The sequence below is a fragment of the Delphinapterus leucas genome, chromosome 6 (assembly GCF_059928025.1).
Source record: "Delphinapterus leucas isolate spDelLeu-1000000601 "Yukka" chromosome 6, BTC_Dleu_Yukka2, whole genome shotgun sequence".
Lineage (NCBI taxonomy): Eukaryota > Metazoa > Chordata > Mammalia > Artiodactyla > Monodontidae > Delphinapterus > Delphinapterus leucas.
The window spans coordinates 122,928,655-122,946,047 of NC_143134.1; the positions used below are offsets into that span (position 1 = coordinate 122,928,655).

General features: G+C 61.4%; 1 protein-coding gene across 1 annotated transcript in view; it reads right to left on the reverse strand.

Annotated features, from left to right (window-relative positions):
* Positions 1 to 1,006: 1,006 nt before the first annotated feature.
* Positions 1,007 to 17,393, reverse strand: part of ADAMTSL2 (ADAMTS like 2) — a 33,552-nt gene continuing 17,165 nt past the window's right edge. Inside the window, exons 11-18 of the mRNA XM_022578188.3 lie at positions 12,798 to 12,895; positions 8,818 to 8,944; positions 6,284 to 6,497; positions 5,990 to 6,145; positions 5,400 to 5,570; positions 4,534 to 4,710; positions 2,104 to 2,248; positions 1,007 to 1,342 (exon numbers count right to left, since the gene is read on the reverse strand). Coding sequence (XP_022433896.1) covers positions 1,224 to 1,342; positions 2,104 to 2,248; positions 4,534 to 4,710; positions 5,400 to 5,570; positions 5,990 to 6,145; positions 6,284 to 6,497; positions 8,818 to 8,944; positions 12,798 to 12,895 — 1,207 coding nt within the window. The 3' untranslated portion in view covers positions 1,007 to 1,223. The remainder of the gene's footprint in view (positions 1,343 to 2,103; positions 2,249 to 4,533; positions 4,711 to 5,399; positions 5,571 to 5,989; positions 6,146 to 6,283; positions 6,498 to 8,817; positions 8,945 to 12,797; positions 12,896 to 17,393) is intronic.

Below are 17,393 nucleotides of genomic sequence, written 5' to 3' on the forward strand. Positions count from 1 at the left end.
CCCCAAAGACCCTCCCTGCAGCATCCTCGGCCCTGTGCCATCTCGCTGTCCCTCGGCGGGTGGACACCCCCATTGTCCCTTCTCCGCTGCAGCCAAACCAAGGCGCTTTCAGCATCCTCCCTGGAAGTTCTCCGTTTCTACACTCCACCCGCCCCACACCCCGCTTTCATCTGGAAGAACTCCCGCGGCTGGGCCAGCCTAAACATCACCTCCCCCAGGAAGCCCTCCTGTGTCCCGGCACCCACAAGTCTAGATTAAGTAGCCCTTCTAAGAGGCCCAGAAACAGTAGTGATGGCTATTTCCTGAGCACTCCATGTGGGCCCACACCACGCCTCCCACCCTGCCTGCCTCACCTCTTCCTCCCGTGGTTCGGGTGAGGGAGTTCCCTTGGGCTCCGCTGTCCCCCAAGCCCTACAGCAGTTGGGAGGTGCGAGATTGGCTCGGTTCTGACTCCAGCGCCCGAGTCCTGATGCCCCTGAGACCCCTCCCCGCAGGCCACCCACTCTTTTTGTCACCTTCTGTCCACTCTCCCCTGTCATCTCCTCAGGGAGACGCTGCAGCCCGGCCCCCAGCCCCACCTGGTCCCAGACCTGAGGCCGCAGCAGATCCTTCCGAATGGGCAAGCTAGACAGCGACCCCAGCTCCTGAAGCCTCACGGCCACCCCACCCTGCCTGGCAGACCCCGGAGACCCCATGATGCCGCCATAAATAGGACCACTTTATTAACATACAGAGAGTACTGACGGACGACAGCACAGCCATGGTGCCATGAGAAAAATGCCTCTTCCCAGGTGTAAAGTGCGGTGGGTCCCTCCGTGCCAAGAGCTTCATATCAGGGAGGCGAGCGATGCTACGTCGTGAGATTAAAATTCCTCCGGAAAGAGTCACCTAGACAGCATCAGGATCCCAGGCGCCCCGTCTCCCTGGCTGCCCATCCCCCTCTCCTCACCCCCACAGCCCTGGAGGGATAGAGGATGTTCCCAGGCCCCCCCCCCCCCCGGTGGGAGCCACAAACGCGCCAGTCCTCCCGGCTCTGTCCTGGGAGGGCCTACGGGCATGCTCGGGGGTTGGGGGGCAGGGGAGGGGCTCTCCTGCCCAGGGAGAGAGCAGGGGCTCAGTGTCACGTCTTCACAGCCGGGGCGCCCTGCAGGGAGGGTGTCCGTGGAGGGGCTGCTGCGGCCCCAGGGATGGGGTGCTCGGTCTCTGAGGAGCGGCTGCCGGGCCTAGGAGTGGGGGGGCCGGCAGGAGCGACAGCATGCCTTGCTGTAGTACCAGTGGCCGCAGAGGTTCACCTTGATGGCCAGGGCGCAGTTGGTGCCCGGCTGGTCCTGGCAGCTGTCGTCTGGGGAAGGGACACGGCGGGGGGCGCAGGGCATCAGGAGGCGGTCAGGGGTGACGACAGGACCCCCGCCCGCCCCACCCCACCGCCTCCTCTCCTTGAGTTCTACCTCTGTGCCACTGCTTCCCTGCCTCCGTCCCGCTCCAGGGGTGTCACAGACCCTAGTGCATGTGAACGGTGCACAGGGAAGGGTAATGCCCAGGGCCCAGGATTGGGAAGAGCCACTGATCTCACCCCTGGAGGCCTGAACACCCCCGGGAGGCCCACAGGTGCCCCCTCCACTCAGTAGGTCCAAAGCAGAGCTCATCACCTGGCCCTGGTGCCCCCTCGGAGCCTAGTACCCTCATGCATCCTCCAGGTGCCCGAGCAGAGACACTGCTTCAGCCCCTCGCCTCCCGGCTCCTGCGTGCCCAGCTCGAGCGTGCTCTGGCTGAGTCTTCCTGGATCCCTGGTCCCCTGCCCCACAGCTGCCCTCCCATCTTCTGAAGCCGGATACTCTCTCCAAAGTGCAGGTCTTGGCATGGCTCCTGGGGACCCCAAGCTCCAGTCAGCTCTCACCTGCCGCCCTTCCCACCCTCACCTCCCAGCCTGGGCTCAGCCACTCCAGGAGGAAGCTTCACTCCCCGACATGCATTGGTCCCTGTAGCCGCTAGGCCCTCCCGGTCACCCTGACCGATGCCTGCTCATCCCGCAGGCCCTGGCTCAGCCCAGCCTCTGCTCTCCCGGGAAAGCCCCTGCCCCGCCCTCAGCCTCTTCCCCCTCACCTGGGGGCTCCGTGGGGCAAGGCTGCAGGTCACAGGCCTGTCTGCCAACGGGCTTCACCAGTGGGTCGCAGCCTCGGACGATGTCGGTCCCTTGGTAGCACTTCACGTCTCGCATCCGCACTCCCACCCCGCAGGTCTTGGTGCACTGATCGGGGAGAGATGGCATGGCCAAAGCCCCCACCGGCGGGGCGAGGGCTCTGGCCAGAGGTGGGGGGATCCCACCCCTGTCACCCGGTTGCCGAGTCTCACCCGACACGGGACACATGGAAGGGCGCTGGCTGGCAGCCAGGAGACGCTAATACTCGTCCCCCCTCCCCCGGGGCTGCTGAGTTTCCCCGTCTGCACCGTGAGGGTGTGGCCGTCTCCTCTCTCAACTATCCCACCCCCACCCCCCCCCCGCCTGGTGGGTCCTTCGGCTCTAGCTTTCCTGGGTCCTGTGCTACCGAATGCTCAGGACACACAGGGCCACAGCCCAGGGAGAGTGCTGGTTTCCCACTCCAATAACAAGCTGTGTTTGTAGTGGACCAATTAAATGTATCTTCCAAAGCCACTGCCTCACCGGCTCCCAGAGTCCAGATGTTCCCCTTGGAAAACCCCGCTGAGCTACCCAAAACACCAGGGCCATCTGCTGACCCCAGTTACCCCGCCGTCCTCCTGCCAAGATCCTACAGGCGGTGGCTCCCTCTGGCTGCCCCTGATGTGGGTGACCCCACGTCACCCAGGCACGTCTGGGACCCGAGCCCTCGGTCTCCTGAGTGGGGTCTGGGGTGGGAGGCCCTGGCCCTGGGCCCACCCTCTGGTTCTGTTTGCAGAGGCACAGGGAGGGCTGCCTGCCCAATGCCCGCTCCCAGCCTGGGGGGGGGGGGGGGCTGGCCCAGTCTGGAGGCACCAAGCACAGACAACAGTCAGCCTTGGATGGGTGCCCTGAGGATCCTCTGGCTGTCCCTCGGCCCCAGAGAGAACACAGCTCTGCACCTGAGTGGATGGGACAGCTGGGAGGATGCACTCTTTCCAAGCCCCTATCCCAGGAAGGGGCAGCCACAGGGGGAGCAGACATCACCCCAACCAGGGACAAAATGACAGAGGTCCACATCCCCACGGGCCGCTCACCCCTTGCCCACCACCATCATCAGGGCAACACAGGGGCGCCCCTCCCCCAACGCTCCCAGGCTCCTGTGCAAAGACCACTGTGGGCCTCCCTACTTGCGCCCTCCTGGGAGCTACAGCACCACCAAGTGCAGAGGGGACTTGGGGCACAGGACTGGTGATGCTGCTATAAGGAGACATCAGGGAGACGGTATGAATCAGTAAAAACCCAAGTCTAGACATAGCCGCCCCTGTGCTGTAAGAAAGGCTTGAAGGATGCTAACGAGCCCCCGGGGTGCCCTGGGATCCCGCCGGGAGGCCTCCACAGGAAAGGAAAGGGGCCAGGAGAGAAAAAGCAGAAGTTAAAGGACCCCCTTTGCTCGGCCAGGGAACTGGGGCGGGGTGGGGTCTGCGGACCAGGGCTGCTCTCCCGGCTCAGCCCAGCCCCACGCGCCTCAGGGCCCGCCCTGCCCTGCTCTCGTTAGGATGGGCCGGTTCAGGGCCTCCCTTCACTCTGCACATCTCTCGGCCCTCCCAGAGCACATCTCTCGGCCCGTCCAATGTCTGCTCACGCCCCAGGAGCTGGGGGTCAGCTCTCTCTCTGAACGTGGGTTTATTCCCCCGTGGGATGGGAAGAGGAGCCCCCTCCCGGGGTGCTGTCGGGCGGAGGAAAGGAGCCCGTCTGGCAAAGTGCTGGGACCGGCCCACCCACAGGGGCCTCAGGGCCTGGGAGGTGAGGGTTCTGCTCCCGGCTGTAGAGAGCAGAGAGATCTCGACTCCAAGCCACCCATCAGCCTGAGGCCGAGGAGCCCGCAGGGCCGTGGAGGGGCCAGGCCTGTGTCAGGGCAGCGGCGGCCATTCCTCTGGCTTCCCTCTGCCCACAGTGCACATGTCCTGCCATCCCCTCTGCCTCTCCAATCCTGTGTCCCTCCTGCCTTGACTCTGGCTCCCAGGACCGAGGCCATATCTGAGTCAGCCCCACACAGTCCCGGTACCCACCTGGGATCTGTCTGCCCCGTGTTGGGTGTCAGGCACACGTGCTGTCAAATGCACGACTGAAAGGCTACAGTGCAAGGCCGGAAGTGACCTGGGCCCAAAAAAGGCCCAGGACGAGCATGGCAGGGATCCCAGAGGTGAGATCCGAGAGGACTTCCTGGAGGAGGTGGCTCTTGCACCAGCTGACTTGGTAGCACTGACAATCTTTCCAGGGATGAAAAGCCCTGACGGAGGCTGAGAGGGGGACATGAGGGGCACTTGGGGCGGGAGAGGAGGTACTTTGGCAGGACCAGAACTCAGGCCTGGCCTCAGGTGACCTCAGCGGGGGGGGGCCAGCCAGGCGCTTACCTCAGACCAGGGGCTGGTGTACCACTTGAAGCAGGGCCTCTCGAAGCACGTGCTCTCCTCCGGGGGCTTCTTGGCCAGGCCGCACTCGGGGCCATTGCGCGTCTGCGGCTTCCCGTTGGCCAGCTCCATGCACAGTACCAGCCTCTTTTTCACGCCTCGGCCACAGGTGGTGTTGCACTGAGGCAGGGTGACAGACGGGGCCGGGTCAGGGGTCAAGGGCCAGAGGCCAGGAGGACCAGAACACAGAGCCCAGAGCCAGGCCAGTGGTAATGTCTCGGTCAATAGCAAGTGGGTGGAAACGCTTAGATCAATGGCAAGTTGGCTGAGAACTCTCCGCTCGATAACCACGTGGCCCCAGACAGGTCTGATGACAAGCAATTTAGCATGAAACCATCCGTTGTGAAACGACGGCTAACGGCAATTTGACTTCAAAGCGACCTGCCTGAGACCAGTGGTGGAAAGCAGTGTGGCTGGGAACAATTCGTCTGAAATTGTAAGTTGGTGACCTTGGCAGGTCTAGGGGTCGTGAGAGCAAAGGGATGTACAGGGCCCACGAGCCAAGAGCAAGTACAGCAGAAGGACCCCCAACCCTGGGTTTCCATCTTTCGGGAACATGGGGTCATGGGAACTATACCAGCCCTGCATGCCTCGTTGAACAGTTGCTATTTGGATTTGGGAAGTTTTAAGAGGTTTTCTTACTTTTTTGTTTTTTTCTGTTTCAAATTGATGTTTAGTGAATTGTGTCGTCCTAATTTCCAATTAGTTCCTCGTTTGACCAGTCCGTCATTCTGGCCGCCTGGCTCTCGGCCAAATGCTCTCCCAGGCGGAGGGGGCCCTGCCACCCGGCTCGGGCTCGGGGCGCTCACCCGTTCCCAGTCCTGGGCCAGCCAGTGGGCGGGGCAGTTCTTGTCCCCGCAGGGGTGGATGGCCAGAGGCTTGGTCTCCATCTGGCACTGAGACTCGGGCACCACCCGTCCGTCGCTGGTCTTGCAGTACACATGTCTGATCATGCGGCCCTGCCCGCAGCTTCCACTGCACTGCAAGGCGACACCCGGGGTTAGAGGCAGAGCCCCCTCCCAGGTCCCCCAGACATCATTCCCAAGAGAGAAGAACAGCTGGGGGGAGGGGGAGGGGTTGCCATGGTAACCATGTTTTAAATAACAGTTTCTGTTCTAATTACAGAAAGATTGCATGCTCATTGAAAAACACACAGAGAAAAGCACGGCTAAGACACCTGAAAAGCTCATCTGTACACCCCGCACTCAGAGGGGACCCCAGTGAGCATCTGAATGTCTCATCCAGGCAAGAGGCAAGAGAGACAGACACACAGACAGACAGGGAGCTTATAAAAGGGCATCGGGATGTGACCACTTGTTTTGGGATAAAGGTTTTGATTCCTCGTAATCGCACGGGGACACCCTCTGAGCGCCGCCCCCCACTGCCCGCCCGCCCTCACCGGCCCCCAGTCGGAGACTGTCCACTGGCGGTCGCAAGGAGGGCCCGTGCAGTCCTTCTCCCCCACAGGCCTGGTGTTGGGGTCACACAGTGTCTCATCCTCCGAGCAGCGGATGTCCCTGGTCACCACGCTGCGTTCCCCACACTTGGCCGTGCACTGCGGGGAAGCCGGGGTGAGGGCGGGGCCGCAGCTGCCCGAGCTGCGGCGCAAGGGCCCTGCGCCAGGCCCCCAGCACCCCAACCCCCCGACACCCCCACCTCCCAGCCTGGCCCGGCCCGCTCTGCGCATGCACACCTCTGACCACTCAGACATCTCCCACTGCGGCCCGCAGGCCGGGTTCCGGCACGTCTTGCGCTCCTCGGGCCGCACGGCTTCGGCCGCCTCGCACAGGTCACTGTACACGGAGCTGTCGAAGCCAGGCGAGAGCATCTTCCAGCAGCGCACGATGCGGAACTGGTAGCCCTCGCCGCAGGTGCGCGAGCACTCGCTCCAGCTGCTAGTCTCCCACCTGCCTCGGGACGGGCACGGCCTTCAGCGACCCCCACCCTCCTCCCGCTGGCCGGGACCCCACGGCCCAGCTCCTCCTTCCCTCGTGGGGTCCAAATCCACCACGGGCTGTCAGACAGGAAGCTGGCCAGGCCCCACAGGGAAGCTGTTGCCGTGACGACCCCCGCCTCCCCCGCTGTAGGAAACACCTGGGTAGGGTGGTGAGTGGGCACCCGAGCCTGCACTTGGCCGGCTTGCCCAGGAGCCCTTGTAGCCTCCACCTGCTCTCACCTCCAGACCACCTCCAGCCACTTCAGGGAAACAAAGTCCCAGCCTTGTTGCTTTGCTGACGCTGTTCCCTCCTCCCAGAGTGCCTTCCCCTCCTGCCACTGCCGCCCTTCTTCCTCCAACTGGGGATCCTGCCTCAGTGTCCTGGAGCCCCGAGCCCCACCATGGGGGCTCTCTCTGAGGGGAAGAGCAGACTCCCCATGGCTGACCACTCAGCTTCTCACAAAGGAGAAAACGCACAGGGAGCAGAGGCCCCGGGATGGAGCAGAGGCCTTACGATGGAGCAGAGGCCCCGGGATGGAGCAGAGGCCCCGGGATGGAGCAGAGGCCTTACGATGGAGCAGAGGCCCCGGGATGGAGCAGAGGCCCCGGGATGGAGCAGAGGCCCCAGGATGGAGCAGAAGCCCGGGGATGGAGCAGAGGCCCCGGGATGGAGCAGAGGCCCCAGGATGGAGCAGAGGCCTCACAATGGAGCAGAGGCCCCGGGATGGAGCAGAGGCCCCAGGATGCAGCAGAGGCCCCGGGATGCAGCAGAGGCCCCGGGATGGAGCAGAGGCCCCAGGATGGAGCAGAGGCCCCAGGATGGAGCAGAGGCCTCACAATGGAGCAGAGGCCCCGGGATGGAGCAGAAGCCCGGGGATGGAGCAGAGGCCCCGGGATACAGCAGAGGCCCCGGGATGGAGCAGAGGCCCCAGGATGCAGCAGAGGCCCCAGGATGGAGCAGAGGCCCTGGGATGCAGCAGAGGCCTTACGATGGAGCAGAGGCCCCAGGATGCAGCAGAGGCCCCAGGATGGAGCAGAGGCCCCAGGATGGAGCAGAGGCCCCAGGATGGAGCAGAGGCCCCGGGATGGAGCAGAGGCCTCGGGATGGAGCAGAGGCCCCAGGTTGGAGCAGAGGCCTCGGGATGGAGCAGAGGCCTCGGGATGGAGCAGAGGCCCCAGGTTGGAGAAGAGGCCCCGGGATGGAGCAGAGGCCCCGGGATGGAGCAGAGGCCTCGGGATGGAGCAGAGGCCCCAGGTTGGAGAAGAGGCCCCGGGATGGAGCAGAGGCCCCGGGATGGAGCAGAGGCCCCAGGATGGAGCAGAAGCCCGGGGATGAAGCAGAGGCCCCGGGATGCAGCAGAGGCCCCGGGATGGAGCAGAGGCCCCGGGATGCAGCAGAGGCCCCGGGATGCAGCAGAGGCCCCGGGATGGAGCAGAGGCCTCAGGATGGAGCAGAGGCCCCAGGATGGAGCAGAGGCCCCAGGATGGAGCAGAAGCCCGGGGATGGAGCAGAGGCCCGGGGATGGAGCAGAGGCCCCAGGATGGAGCAGAAGCCCAGGGATGGAGCAGAGGCCCCGGGATACAGCAGAGGCCCCAGGATGGAGCAGAGGCCCCAGGATGCAGCAGAGGCCCCAGGATGGAGCAGAAGCCCGGGGATGGAGCAGAGGCCCGGGGATGGAGCAGAGGCCCCAGGATGGAGCAGAGGCCCTGGGATGCAGCAGGCCAGAAGAAAAGAGGGTGTGAAGCTGCGTCAGAGAGCGGGATGCACTTGGCCTCCAAGGCCGGGCACCCTTGGGCTCATCTTGGGACCACCATGATCATGACCAGAAAGAGGACATGCTTGGGGCTCAGCCTCGGACCATCTGTGAGGCAGGACAGGAGGCCTGGGGGGCTAGGAAGATGGGGCCTCCCCCACAGCCCAGACACTCATCAGCCTGGAATTTCGGGAATAATCGCTTTGGGCTTCTCAAAATTCTAGATGCACCGAGTAGACCTGGGGGCGGCAGGAGCAAAGAGTCATGTTCAGAATGGTTCTCAACCTGCAGTGGGAGTCATTGATTGAGCGCCCACTGTGTGCAAGGCATAGTGACAGATTTTACCGCAAAACGTGGGAAATGACGCAGGGACCGACAGTAGGCCAGTGCAGCCCCCCTCGCAGGCCTGCGGCCCGCCTGGGTGACGAAGCAAGGTGCAGACTCCCGCCCCTCCCGCAGGCAGGGGCAAAGCAGAGCCCCAGGCCCCCGCCTCCCGCCCCCCACACACACCCTGCTCGGGGCCTGGGTGGCAGTTACCTGGGCTGGCACTCCCTCCCTGCACAGAACTCCTGGACAGGCTCAGGCCGGGTCAGGGCGTCGCAGTAGCTGTCGTCCACCTCGATGCCATCATAGCGGACGCACATGGCGTACGTCGACATGACCCCTGGGTTCAGGACAAGGGAGGGGCCAGGTGAGCCAACTGTGAGGACCTTGGTGACCGGCAGACAGGCCATGTGACCATGGGCGAGTCACCCGACCACTCAGCACTTCCCGGTTTAAATCGGGGATAGTGACAGTTACCAGCTGACAGGTCTGCAGGTGGATCCCAGCGAGGACGGCTTTGTGGATCTGAACTCTCTCCCCGTCCATGTCCCGTGGCCTGACCTCTTCTTTTTGCACCCTCACCCCATCCAGCCCAGGCTGGGCACCCAGTTTATGTGTCACAAACCCTGGGTTTTAAATAAACTCAGATTGGCCCTTACAGAGGCCCAGAGGCAAAGCCAGCCAAGCGTCGCTCATTTTCATTCATTCAACAACTACCCATCCATGGATGGATGGATGGATGGATGGGTGGGTGGGTGGATGGATGGATGGATGGATAATCTAACCATTCCAGCCCTTTGCAGACTCCTCAGATGTTATATTAGATCTTCAGATCCTCCCTGCCCTTCCATGGCATGCCCTAGTCCTTTCAAACTCCCTCTTAAACTTTCTTTAATCATTATTGTGATTAAATACCTGGTACTCTATAAATCCCATCAGGGGACAGTATGTAAAGGGCCAGCCCTCAACTAAAATTATTAATTCCTTGAGCCCCAGCTCCACCTTCTGCTTCTCTGGTCTTCCTCCCCTGCAACCCGTGCTCGGTACCGAGCTGGCACGTGGGCCAAAGTCACTACACAGGGGGTGGGTCCCTGCCAAAGAGCCAGGATGACTCAGGGAGAGTGTTAACATGGGGTTAACATTGGTGAAATGCCCAGGTGAGGTTAGGGTTTGTGGTGGTTGTTATTACTGGTGTGTGTGTGTGTGTGTGTGTGTGTGAGAGAGAGAGAGAGAGAGAGAGGGACCCAGGCTTCCTGAATGATGGAGGGAACGGAACCCTCCTCACTGGGGTCACCCTTCCCCCAGAGGGAAATTGATTTCCCCGTAAACCAAGGGCCCCAGCCACCTTGCGCTCCCTTCCCAGCGGCGCGTGTCTGAAAGCCGTCGGCTCCTGCCTTTCCAAGCCCCAGCCCTGGACGGAATGAAACAGCCTGGGAAGCAGCCCACATGGGGATTTTTTCTTTTTTCCGTAAGGGCCGAGCCAGGTTGCAATCACTGGTGCCTCTCCGCCAGCGCTGGGCTGTGTCGTCTTTCGCCGTCGCTGAGGGGGAGACTGGCTTCCTGGCCAGGTCTGTTCAGAGTGTTCCAGGCCTCAGAGACACCAGCTCTGGGGCCCAGGGAGGTCCAAGTTTAGGGACTTGCAGACCCTCAGCAAGTGCCTGATTATTCATTCCCTCCTCGCCATCGAGTGGAAACACAGCAGGTCCTGATCAAGAGAGACGGGAATGCTGGTCCCAGCCCAGTCTCTCGCTGGTGGGGTGGGGGTGAGGTGAGCGCTGTCAGACTCTCTGGGCCTCAGCGTGCTGCTCAGAGGAGCCCCCCAGGGATGCAGGGCAATCAGAGCGCCAGTCGTCTGGACACCCACCTCCCTACATCAGTCTTGAACGCGGTGCTTTTCAAACCTTCTTACTGAGCCCTTTCAAACCGAGCCCTTCCTCTAAATAAAAGGCGCAGAGAAGCCCGACACTCAGCTGGGTGGGCTTGCTCTGCCTGAGGTGCGTGAGCTTGGGGCCCGCCCGCTCCACTCCCCTCAGCCTGCGCCCAGGAGGTGCCAAGAACAGCTGGAAATCATCACTTGAGGCTCAAGCTAAGAGTCCAAACCGATTCACCTACATTTCTACCGCTCCCAGGAGCGTCTTTAAGGAAAGGAAAGATTGCTTGCTGCCATGGCTGAAGTTCAAAGACACAGGAGAGCTGCTATGTGCCAGCGACACTGTGGAGGTTTGCACAGACACCGTGGGCCACGGAAGGTCTGTAAACCACCCCTGGCCCCAACGCCAGCCCGGCCTCTGCGCCCGGTACAGTGGGATTTGGAGGAGAACTGGCCACAGAGGTCCCGTTCAGCAGGGATCCGACTCCACCACTTCTGCCGAGCGCCACCTGTGCGCAGCTTAGTGCCTCTGCGGTGACGGGGGGCCCACTCCGCGTCAGGGCCGTTCATGCCAGTCCCGGACAGGCTCGTCTCAAGGAGAGCGCTTCCTTTCAGCAGAGCCCAAATCTGTCTTTCTCACTTCCTTTCTTCTTTCGTCCTACTTTGCGCCTTGGGCCACCCAGGGCAGGTCTGCCCATACCCTGCCTGGCCACTCTGTGGGTTTTGAGAGATGGTGCTGTGACCTCCCTGGGGACGATCTTTCACCCAGGGCCAGGCTCAGGCCCCTCGCCACAGAGGCTGCTTCGTCCTGGAGGGATCTCAAGCGACGTCACCCCCCCCGGGCAGCGATGTGTCCGGGAGGAACAGGAGACGCTCCCAGTCACGTGGTCTGTGACAATCCCGGCGTACATGGGGACGACATCGGGGCTCCCAATTCAGAACAGGACCCTGCCCTTGGGGAGCAGGCTCTCAAAGCAGGCTCCTCCAGCACCCATCCCAGCGCTCAACCCTGTCCTTTCCCAAGACCAGCAGCAGCAGTGCTGGCCGTGGCACCCGCTTGTTCAGCTTTGGCCATGACAACTTACTTCTCGTTTCGTGTCTAGCCCTGTAACCACGTTTGGAAAGGCAGACATCCCGTTTTACAGGTAGAAAGTTGAGTCGTGGAGAGATTAAGCAATTTGCCAAGGGCATGGGGTGTGGCGGACCAAATAGCGCATCCCGAGCGTTCACCACATACCCCACAAAGCCCACCGTGCGCCCTCCAGAATGTCAGGGGGCCAAACTCAGCCTATCCCGTGCCCTGCTGGGGGAGGAGGGGCATGTAAAAGGAGGGGCCCCAGATTCCAGCCCAAGACGGAGAGCCTGTGGTCCATTCAGAGCCCTGCGGGGCCACCTCCCCAGCTCCTCCCTCGGGCCCTCCTCCTGAGATGCCAACCAGGGCTGCAGGAGGTGTGACCACGCCCAGACCATCGGTTGCCCAGGCTCCTGTCGGTGGCTTGCTAATTCTTCCACACTGGCCAGAGCATGCAGGGGCCATCCAGAGCTCTGGTCAGCTGGGGTGGGAGTACAAGGGCAGGGTCGGGGGCATCATACATTTTGAGTGGCAGTAACTCGTCTTGCCCAAACCCACACACGAAGTCGCAGGTATAGATAAGGCGGCACCCGGGGTCTCCCTACATTTGCCACAGGTCCCGGACCTGGGCCTGGCATCTGACCTTGCAGCAGTCCCCAGGGGGAGGGGACCAGAGCTGGCGGCAGATGGAGCCCCAGGCCCTGGGCTGTAAGCCAGAAGCTTGCTGTGGTGGCATCCAGCCACGTGAGCAGACATAGGTTCAGACACTTACTAACCCCATGTGTCTATCTGCCCAGGCAACCCCGGGGGTCTCCGTTCCCCTCCTGCTTCCTCCCTGGACGAGGTCCTAGAATCCCAACGGTTCCCTCTGCCACAGACCACGTGAGTCTATTTCCCCCTCCTACATTTGCTGTAAGCAAAAGTAAAATCCTGACCACCTGAGATTTCTTACTTTTTAACCAGAAGGATGTTTGTTCTAACAAGGTGTGATACGAAGAATGACGAGGGAGCCTTTGGGGGGCTGCATAACCCCCAAGCGGCTGGGCCTTACCGTGGTCCAGCACATCGTAAGCACAAGGACATCCAAACTCCCACCTCATCGCTCTGCCTCGTGGGTCAGGAAACTGCTAGATAAGCTCCGTGTGGGCAATTTGGGGCTACAAGCAGGTGCATGGGCCCCGAAGCCCGGACTCGCACCCACCGGGGAGGTGGGCTCGGCAGGTGCCGCCCTTCGGCACCCGTCACGGGTACCTGTGGTGCAGGTGGAGCTGCAGGGCTCGTGGGACGAGAGCTTCCACCGGTACATGTCCGCGGGACTCACGCCATGCTTGCGCGTCTTGGGCCTGGTCCTGAAAGCAGGTGAAGCAGAGAAGGGGGTGAGTTTCACGGGAGGATGTGTTCTCATCCATGGGGCGTGGTTGTGTACCTGTCCTGAGGTCCAGGCAGAATCGCCACCTGTCGGGGTCCCAGTGCCCACCGTCTAGAACAGAGACAAGGGAAGCAGCGCCCACGGGGCAGCAGGTTGTAGGAAGGAACGGACGTTGGCATTTTCCATCTCAATGACTGTCTGAGCTCACTGGCCTGCAGCCGTCAGAGCACCTTCGGGGGCTGGGGGGTGAAGAATCTGGGGCTCCCCAACATCGCAGTTGCTCCTTCCACACACACAGCCTTCTCGCTGTCACCTTCTAGCAGGGTCGTGCAGATTCCTCCTGCCCTGTCCCCGGGAAGGGACCGGAGAAGCACCTGGTGTGCTGAGAAGGTGCAAGAATTCTCTCCCACAGCCTCCCTCAGCTGGGATTCTGACTGAATGGGGCACACTAGCCATTGGGCCTCCAATGATCAAAATAGAAAAGCTCAGCTGCAGACGGGGGAGTGGCCGCGTCCCCTCCAGACGCCTCTGCCCAGGTCTGCAACGGCTGCTGTGCCAGGGAACGCCGGGCTGGGTCCCCGCCAGCGACGGGCTCGGATTCTTGGCCGGAACTCAGACGGCCCAGCCAACTATTGTTAGGACTGTTTGCTTCTTTGAACCAGTCGGTGTGCTGGGGCCCAACCTTCGTATCCAACGTGCAGGCTCGTTTTGGACTCGGCAGGGGCAGAGGGAGGTGGCGGCAGCTCCCAGAGCCCGGGCATCTGCTCTGAGATGCAGACGGCTGAGTCTGAATGCGGCCCGTGGAACCCTGCCACCCCCAGAGCCGGCAAAGGGGACGTGGTGCCATGGCCCGGGGGACGGCACATCCCTGAGACCCCACCGCCCAGCTCCACTTCCCTTCCTGCCCAGAGGGGCTGACTGAAGACCACCCTAAGCTCAGACCCTCTCACAGAGCACACTCGCAGGTCCTTTCCTTGGGGCTTTCTGTCACCCCGGAGGTCAGGCTTAGATGAGGGTTGCAGGGCATCCATTCTAAAAGGCCTTCCAGTCAATTCTGTGATAGAGACATTGGTTTGGATTCAACTGGGAGTTTACTGTTTGTCTTCCAACTTCTGGAATTTCACAAGTGGATGAGAACGGCTCTTACACTTTACTTTTGCATAAATGTTGCCCTGAAGACACATCACGCTCTGAGAACCAGGAAATAGTCTACCCACGGACCTTAAGCAACGAATTTACAGATGCGGCTACGTTAACCCAGGAAGGAGGGAGAGTGAGGAGAGGGAGGGGAAAGCCGAGGGCAGCCGGCCACAGGCGGGCGGCTGGGACCCCTCACCTGGTGGCATCCCCACCGGGAGCCTGCCCCAGCCTTTCCACACATACGGGGGAAGGGGAAGGTCCTCCCTCTTTCCTCCTTAAAAGTGAGCGGGAACTTTAAGATGGGGCGCTCCACCCACCCAAGACCCAAGCATCTCAGAACACGGGACCCGTGGAACCTCCCCGGGGAGGAAGAGCCTGATTCTGAAATGTGCTGATTGGGTCCCCCACCCTCCGTTCCACAGCTTTAAATTCTCCCCAAGAACAAAAGGGGATGAAAAGATCCAGCCCCTGCCCGGCCACCCCACCCATGGAGAAGCCATCTTTATCTAATTACACCCTCCTGGGCCAGCAGGCAGTGTGACTCATTCTGGAGAGACAGCAAGCGGTTCAAAATAACCCTTCGGGTTTTAAGCACCAAAGGTATTTTTTGGGGGGGCTGCCCACATGGCACTGCTCGTGGGGGCACCGCATAGGCGCCTGTCCCGCCTCAAAACGGGTATTTGCACGACAGTGCAACGTCTAAAAGACTCGTTCTCGGAAGCGGGGCCCTGGGGAGAAAAACACCCAGGAAATCGCCGAAACCACCAACCCTCCACCCGTCTCCATCTGGAAGGAAGATAGTGCCCTCTGATCCGAAAGGCTCGGACCACCTCAGCCCTGGGATGCCTCAGATCCCGCGTCTGGACACTTTCCCCAGGACCGCCACGCTTGTTTATAAAAGGCTCATAAAGTGCTTTGCTCCCCCGCCACCCCCGATCCAGGCTGAGACAGGGGCCCTGTGTCTCTGTGTCTCGGACGCTTGTTCCCAACGCCAGCGTCTGGTGTCGGGGCGTCCCTTGATTGTTCGGGGCTGTTCTGAGAAGGTGAAAATAACCTTTCCTTTCTGGGCTGCCCCTTTGATTTCGCCCTCTCTGAGCAGACGCGACTTCCTGTGTTTGGACAACTAGCTGTGACAGGGCTATTTTGTCCTGGCGGTTCCCCCGCCCCCCGCCCCCCGCCACCTCCCTCAGCCCTTTATCTCCAAAGACCATCTTTGGTCTCTGGTCCGCAGTGTGCTTTGAAGCAGCTGGTGGGGGAGCCGCCCACCTCACCACGTCAGGACTTTCTGAGTAATGACCATCATTGTATTAGTTCCTGCATCCCACATGGCCATGGAAACCCAATCATTCCCCTTAGGGCCCAGGGGTGGGGTGGGAGTCAACTGGGATGGGGCAGGAGATGTTCTTTATAATGTGACCTAAGGACCCAAAAGCCTGTGCCGTGACCTGGCTTAAGAATCCTTGAGTGCCCGACCGGCGGGCCCTGAAGCATCGTCTGACAAGCCCCTCGCTCAGGGACGGGGAACTGAGGACCAGAGAGGGTCACCGATGGGTCCAGGTCCCAGGGGAACGGGGCGGGGAGAAGAGAGTTGAGATGGAGACCCACTGGCACTTTCCATGCCTGAAGCCAAATTAAACAGCAGCCTGTGTGCCCCCCTGGTAAACCCGTTCATAGAGGCATCCTGACCATGAGATAGGCGGCCTTCCTCCTACGGGGTCGTGGTCCCAGAAGGGCCCCTCCCCCGCCCCGGAGGCTCAGTGCACTCATGACCTTTCCCGTTTCCTGGGTCCTCCCTAGGTGCCTTCAGCGCTTCAGTACCGGATGGAACTCAGTCCTCTGGCCAGCCCTGGGGCTGAGAAGAGCCCTGAGTAACTGGCCCCGGATCACAACAGCACGTGCCGGCTGATTCTGAACCCCCCTCTCAGACTCAGAGCCTGTCTCGCCCTTCCGGCCGCTGGATGCCACACACCCCCAAGGCCCACTCCCTGCATTCTGATCCCGGGCCAGGCAAGCAGATGGCCTAGATGGACCCTACGGGAAGAAGGGCAGCCGCAGAAGGCTCCAGGCCTCCCACTCTGGCCACATTTGCAAAGAATTCCACCCAGAGCCTCGGAATGGCCCCGGATGTGCCCTGGGTATCTCATGGGGCCTCGGAAAACAGCTTGAGAAAAGAGGGGGGCACCTCCTGTGGGCTCAGGGGCCCAGCTTCCCTGCTCTCGTCCCCGGGGAAGGGTGAGAGAGTCAACTCCACTTGCCTCACCTCAAGAGTGAACCCCAAATCTTCCATCAAACTCAATTCCCCAAGGACGCCCGCCTCTGCATCCTCAGCCCTGGCCAGGGTTCCACTGGCTTGGTGTCTAAGCCAAGGGGTTTGGGTGGGTCCTCAGAAAACAAGATAAAATAAAACCCAGTGCACTTGGACTTCCCTGGTGACACAGTGGTTAAGAATCCGCCTGCCAATTCAGGGGAAACGGGTTCGATCCCTGGTCCAGGAAGATCCCACATGCCACAGGGCAACTAAGCACACGTGCCACAACACCCGAGCCTGTGCTCTAGAGCCCGCGTGCCACAACTACTGAAGCCCGCGCGCCTAGAGCCCGTGCTCCGCAACAAGAAAAGCCACCGCAGTGAGAAGCCCGCACACCGCAAGGAAGAGTAGCCCCCCCTCGCCGCAGCTAGAGAAAGTCCATGTGCAGCAACGAAGACCCAACGCAGCCAAAAATTTAAAAATTAATTAATTAATTAATTTTAAAAAAACCAAAAAACAGTGGGCTTGTTCCTGCCTCTAGTCCCCGCTCGCCACCAGGGGTGCTGAGCCTGGCTCAGTCTGTTTAAACCAGCCTCACTGCCCTGTTAGCCTAGAGAACAGGGGAGTCATCATTGGCCCAGGGAATTGTCCTCTAGTAGGGATAGTGGAGGCCTGGAGCCACCCTGGTCCCAGCTGACCCCAGCCCAGGGAGGCTCCTGGCCTCAGACTCTTCCAGGGCCAGCCATGACTCAGGTGTCCCCAAGTGTGACTGTCCAGGCCTCCCCCACGTGTCCTTCGCTCTGGACTCTCTCCCACGGCCCGTCCCAGGGCAGCTTCAGCCCCACAGCAGGAGGCCTTGTTCCTTGTGCCTGACTCGGGGCCTGGACCCTGGCTGGAGACTCCATTGAACCGTCCCCCAGTCTCCTCCGTGGCCAGCAGGGAAGGTTGTCCTGAGCCACCCCACCGTCGGGGAACGTTATGGTCTCCCGCAAGAGCTGTCCCACCTTATGCACAGCGACCATGTGTGCAATGAGCATCCAGACCGAGAACCTAAGGACCCCAAGCCTCCAGTCTCTGAGCCCTAAGGACG